The sequence below is a fragment of the Monopterus albus genome, unplaced genomic scaffold (assembly GCF_001952655.1).
Source record: "Monopterus albus unplaced genomic scaffold, M_albus_1.0 scaffold118.1, whole genome shotgun sequence".
Classification (NCBI taxonomy): Eukaryota; Metazoa; Chordata; class Actinopteri; order Synbranchiformes; family Synbranchidae; genus Monopterus; species Monopterus albus.
The window spans coordinates 789,506-796,075 of NW_018127998.1; the positions used below are offsets into that span (position 1 = coordinate 789,506).

General features: G+C 40.6%; 1 protein-coding gene across 1 annotated transcript in view; it reads right to left on the minus strand.

The window, feature by feature from the left end:
- Positions 1-6,570, minus strand: part of LOC109966750 (rap1 GTPase-activating protein 1-like) — a 35,779-nt gene that overhangs the window by 17,289 nt on the left and 11,920 nt on the right. The window contains 1 exon segment of the mRNA XM_020611861.1: positions 1,362-1,455. Coding sequence (XP_020467517.1) covers positions 1,362-1,455 — 94 coding nt within the window.

The window sequence follows — 6,570 nt, forward strand, 5'->3', positions numbered from 1 at the left end:
TGTAGGGAAGTGTTTTCTTCCGTCTAATTAAAAAATTAGCAGTTTAGGATACTCACAAAATACTTGAAGCCAAGTGAAGAATACCTTGAACTATACCTTTCCTGGCTTTATTTGACTTGCATGTCATGCAAATCTGTAGACACAGAGAAGTGTCATAAATCTTCTCCTTATGTCTGACTCACTGTAACTTACTGTATAAGCCTGAGGCACCTACAGATCGTGTGTGCTGCAAGGATCAGGAGTGACTGTTAAACAAGCCAATCTCCAAACTTTCCTTTAATCCCCCTCTCTCCCCACTCCCTGTACTCTCAGACTGGGACCAGTGTGAAAGACCTTATAAAACCACTGTGGCGTGAGTGAGATTGTATCCTTCATTTAATCAACCAGCTCTACTCAGTTTCTAAGTTCTCAGAATATCCCTGGCAAGTTATTCCATGTCAGCTGTCACTCTGTCATGAAGCTAGGATGTGCCAAAGGTAGCTGAGAAGATTCTGACAGAAAGATGGAAGTGAAAAATACTGTGATGCTCTAAACAGATTTACTTAAGTGACTGCTCCCAAATCATTTTTGTCCTTTATATTATATGTCTACAAGTCTTTGCTCATTTGATTTGCTCTAACAGGAAGAAAAACTGAATAATTGAAGCTCATTCATAAATGCTTACAATCTTGAGAAATTGTTGAAAACCTTTAGTGAACTGGAGGCATTAAATAACATCATCCCTGCACTGACTACAGAAAGGCAGAAAAAATATAGACATATATATAAAAAACAACAACATATGCTTGAAAAAGCAGAAATCTGCACATTTTAACTTACCCTTTTTAAAAGGCTGCAGAAAGTGGCTCATTGTTTAAGATGGCATCACAAAGCTGGATAATAACTGATACCCACACACCAATGATTATACGTCACCGATTTTCCATTTTGGTGACACATCCCAAATGACAGTCGGAGCGAGGAGGTTTGTCTTTTATTTAAAAATGACAACTGCTCAGTCAAGCTGCATTTTGTTTGCTTTGATTGAGTCAAACTCGTTTGTCTGGGTTGAGAAACCGTCGGCATCAAACTGACAGTTTCCTGCTACAAACACAGTAGATCTGTATTAATTGAAGCAAAGACTGTTCTCCAACTACACAAGTTTAACAAAAGATGACAAGAAAAAAAATCACAGTATCACTGCAAGGAGACAGTTTGGGTCTAACACAGTCATGGGAGCTTAGATATAGACAGAACCCCAGAAAAATGCATCCTGACAGAAGCAGGTACAGGCACACGATGAGCAGAGACAGCTAATAAAGGTCACAGAAAAAAGGTCAGGGGTCAAAATGTAAACCTAAACCCCCACGTTCTCCCCCTACCTTGTGGAATGATGAGGTGGTGTATGGGAGTGTAGGCTGGAACAGCTGGGGCTCTAGTGTTGGAGCTATTTGAGGGTCGCTCCCATCTTGTTTCCTGCAATCACAAATGCAAGCGAATATTCAGTCAGAAAAGGTCACTCAGTCTGAGATCAAGCAAAAGGACCTGGGGAAATGTTATTGGTCTCATTCAGCAACAGAGTGGATTTGCATAGACAGGTGATCTGAGGCACTGCAGTGGTGTGAAGCCCAGAAAGTGAGGGTTTCTAGTTATTACATAGTTTAAGTATCTTGATTTCCCATGTTACTGAGCAGTACTCTAGTGATGAGGATGTTTGTTTCCTAGATGCTTTCCTCACCCCAAAGTTCATTCATTTTAAGTCTAATATGTTACTGTCATAACTGAGGAGGAAGATACTCACTGCAAAATGTATTCATTTATTAATGTATTTGTTTTTTAATTTTAAAATGTATTTTTATATTTAATCAGGAAAGTCTCATTGGGATTCTTCCAGGGAATCCTGGTCAGGATGGCAGCACAAACTGTTTCACATAAAAAAAAATACATAAGAATAAGAATCTACAAGCTAAAACACATATAGTACAATAACAAGAGGGAACAAACAAAAAAACAGATGGCCACACCAACATTAGCCATAATATATTTCACCTCAGGTTAAGGATTATACAAAACAGCAACTGGTTTCCTTCAGGGCAGTTTGTAAAAGACCTTTAAAGATATTCAGAGAAGGGAGTGTTTGCACAGGAAATGTTTTTGCAGCTCATTCCATGCCCAGGGTAAATAAAAAGAGAGAGCCATTGTACCAAGCTCAGAGTCCATTCTGGGAACATTTCATAGATCTAGTGCTATAGCTGCTAGTAAAACACTGGAGGTATAATAGGGCAGTTTACCTATTAATGCTTTAAAAAGCAACATATGAATTTTTCTCTTTGGTATTGAGAAGACTATCCTAGATACTCAAATAAAATGCACTGGTGTGTTCGTAAAGCCTGCACTTGTTACAAAGCCTAATGCAATATGATATAAGGATAAGGATAATCATATCATATCACCATGGTCCAAAACATAAAAAAGAGCTTTCTGGACTCAAGTATAAATGAAAAAGAGGAAGCCCCGTTTTGTCCTAAGTGTTTACAATAGTTTAACAATATGCACATTAAAAGCCACATGTTCATCAAGCCATAAGCCTTGGGTTTTGTAGGAAGTATCTCTTTGTATACAAGTATCTTCTAATGTAATAATGGTGAGATGAACTGCCTTAGAGCGAGAATGGGTGAAGATCATATATTTGCTCTTGCTATAATTTGTTTAATCAGTTTTAAGATGAACAGTGAAAGTTGCAGTGACTGAAAAACATCCTGCAAGAGCTCTATGGCTTGACTCAGAGAGAGCGCCATCGAATACTGTGTGACACTTGTGATGAGTAAATGTATGCTTTCTTTGCTGTTTGTGCAATAAATAAATACATGCACTCCCTGAATATATCAATTCACACACCACTGTGCAGGTTCTTTATTTCTTTTGCTACATAAGCTGCTATTCACAAGCACTTCAGGGACCTAGGGACACAATGCCCATAGCTTTGTATTTATTCACAGCATCTATCTTCTCTAACACAGGAAAGTAACATAAATCTGTGCAATAAAAGTGTCACACAGCAGTTGCTCTGGACTCAATATCTCTACCAGGGCAACTTTATCCCCACAGGATCACTGATCAATACCTCTATTGAATATGGTGCCCTATCAACACTGACAACTTGCACAGCAGGCTTTCAGTTTGTTTGATTAATTCACACTTTTTTAAACACACAACAGGAGGAATGGACATGAAATGGTCATGAAGCAGCAACAGTGAAAGGTGAAAAACGTATCTGTGAAGATCAGACAGCTACAGCAGCACCAATGAAATATGAATCACATCTCTGCATCTATAAGGTCCATTGCACTCCAGCAGCCAAAAGGCACCAAGACCCATATGTAGAGAAATATTATTCAGTGCAATCAATTACTCAGTGAGACAAAATGCACAACTCTTTAACTGAAATACTAATGATTTCTCAAGTAAACAGTGTGGCTGTCTACACCGACACAGTGTTTAGTAGTATGAGCCAGTGCATGGAGCTCTGTTGGTCTGGTCCTGGGGATGTAGATAAACAGATGCTGAAATGGGACAGTGACAGAGATAAAAATCTGTTTTCACGTTCACTGAGAGTACTTACTGAATTAAAAATAGGTGGGAAAAAGCAAGCATGAATCGTTAACACTGCCAGTCTGCTAATACACAGCAAGTGGATTTTCAAGTCCTGCATCATTCAAAAGAACCTGGAACAAATCTGAATACAAGCCCTGGTGGAGCAGGCTCAGTAAACATCAACTAGGCAGTGAGCTCCGGCGGCAGTTCTCCCATGGAAGAGCAGAATAGCCTTGCATACATTTATGACCAGATATACACAACCATCTATTTCCCAAATAGTAAGTAGCAATAAAACACACACCAGAGTGAAGGTAACAAACACCACAAGCCCTTGGTGCAGCACACCTCACCTACTGCTTTCCAGCAACACCTGCCTGCTCCGTGAAGCTTCACAACAAAAGCCCTCCTCCAGATCAGCTTGTAGCACTAAGTCACAGCTTCATCCCAGCACCACAACAAATTACATAACACACCCCAGCTGGTTAGTGATGCACCATAGAAACCAGCTGTGTGAAGAAGTCACAACGTGTCATCTGAATGACCCAATGTCCTGCGTAGAGCAGAGCCTCAAACTTACTCACACAGTGGCAGCTGTACACTGGGCGCTACCTGGGAAGTCCAGACACTGACCAGCAGCACTCAGGCAGATGACTCACTGTCTACGCTTCCCTGGTTAAGCATCTCCCTCCCTCTCTTGCACTGTTATCTGCTCTCTCTCTCTCTGCTCCTTTCTTCATGTATGCTTCTCTCTTTCCAGCTCCGGTTGTTCACCTCCTGGCTTTACTCTCATCTCTTTAGACTGTCGCACACTCCCAGTGAGCATCCTCGCCTCTGCTTATTCTCCTCCCCCACTCTCGCTCTTCCCACTCTCACACACATATGCTAACGTTAGTGGTCACTTCCTCCATCTCCACCCTTTTTTACCCTCTTTGTCTGCCTTCAAGCACACGCACATGACCTGGTACTTGTCTGAAACCCCAAACTCTAAATGCACCCACCTACAATCAACCACCAACATCACCATCATCACCCTCGTCTCTTTCAAAGTGGGATACCCTCCCCCCTTCATCCTTTTAGGGGACAACTGAAATCTGCCGCTCAGAAAGAGAAAGGAAAGCAGAGATCCCTACCGTACCTCACAAGCCAAATGGGGTTGTTGCTGTGGCAACCACATCAGCTAAACTTGAAAAAAAAAAAAAAATCTCACATGCCCATTCATTATAATATGACTCAAACAAAGGTGATTGTGCCCAACAATAAGATCCCATAAGGGGACAGGTAATGCATTCCCCGTAATGATCATTGCTCAGGATGAGAAAACATATGTGGAAAGGCTTTTAATTACTGTAATGAGTCTCATTCGGTCCCCAGTGAACATGTGCGTTTCCAACACTGAGCTACCATCCGCGGTTCCCACCAGACCTGTGACTAATGTCACCAATAGTGACATTTCCTGTTAAATCTTCACTCAGCAACACTGTGCATGTGTACTGTATGCGTCAGCCATGAAGACATGACAAGGGATTACAGCACAGTCCCCATAGTGCATCATTAAAAGCTGTGCGTTGTGAAAAACAAGCAGTGTTGTAATTTGTGGCAACTGCAGTTGTATAATAATCTCTCTCTTCTTCTCTTGTTTAAACCCCTGAGCATACACAGCAGACAGGCATACACTGTTATATATGTGGATGAAAAAATTCAAATGTTGTCTGTGAGGGCTTTGTTAATGGTATTTATAGATAAAACCACATTATTGCATAAGAGCAGAGATTTTACTTAAATGTCCTGCTTAAAACCTGGTTAGCCCCGAGTGGCGTTTTCCAATCAAATTAAAGCCACATGCATTTAGAATGACAGTTTGGGACCTCGCTGAGGACTCAGCATTCTTATATGCTGACAAAATAATAAATAATAGCAAACGAATAAGAAAATCACAAGCCATTTTATCCTGTGTGGAAGAAGATGTTTATATTGATAAAACTCTCCCTGCTCCAGTGTCCTCTGCAGAATCCCAGACTAAATCCCATCTGACGAGCCCCGCCGCCAGAGATTCCTATACCATTAACCTGGTGAAATGGCCTGCGGTCCCTCCTTTCTCCTACCACCACACCATATCCTCTGAGAATTGCTGCTGTGTTTACATTACTACCTCCCACTCTCTTTCTGCCTCTCCAATGTTTAATATTCTTTACCAAGATGAGTTAGATAATAATACTATATTTGTCTAGGCTCAAGCTCAAATAATAACTGATCATGCAGTTTAATTTCCACAGGATTAAAGAGTTAGCCACCATGTGTTCATTGTTCAGCAAGTTTCATTAAATATTCAAATGTACACAGATAGACATGAAAGTCCCCTCTATGTCTGTTGTTATATTGAATAAAATGTGTGAAGTGTGTGGAAACCTGTGGTTTGGGGCTCCAGTCACATTACAGGTGTCAGAGGTCTTCAGATTGCATAATGACTGCTGTTCTGATACATGAATGAATGCTTAGTTATCCATTTAGTGCCTTTATTTTTAACTGCAGTTCCTCACAAACACAAGAAACAAATAACCACAATAACAATACAATATTCTGTGGGATTACATCAGGCTATTTCCTCTGTTATTTCTTACTAATGAGGGGGTTTTACAAGTTATTTTGCTATATCACCTGACATTGTAAAGTAACAGAAGTGTTTTTAGAGGTAATAGTGTTGGGTGTAGCAGGTCTGAAGGTTCTCCTGCTGTTACATTTGATTTGCTAAAACCCGCCCCCAGTCACTCTTAAACAAATCGGCTGCGTTTAATCAAGCCCATAGTTTGTTTGCAAGGCAAAGTAGGAGCACAAGTGCTTCCCAACTTTCATAGAAACCTTACACCCCCACTATGATTTCTCCGCAGTACACCTGAACCCCACTGTGGCTGTGATTGTCTGGTTTGATAATCAGGTAGCTTTTTTTTTTTTTTTTTTTTTTAAAAACCTTTTTTAAAACAGGGGTTTTTTTGGGGG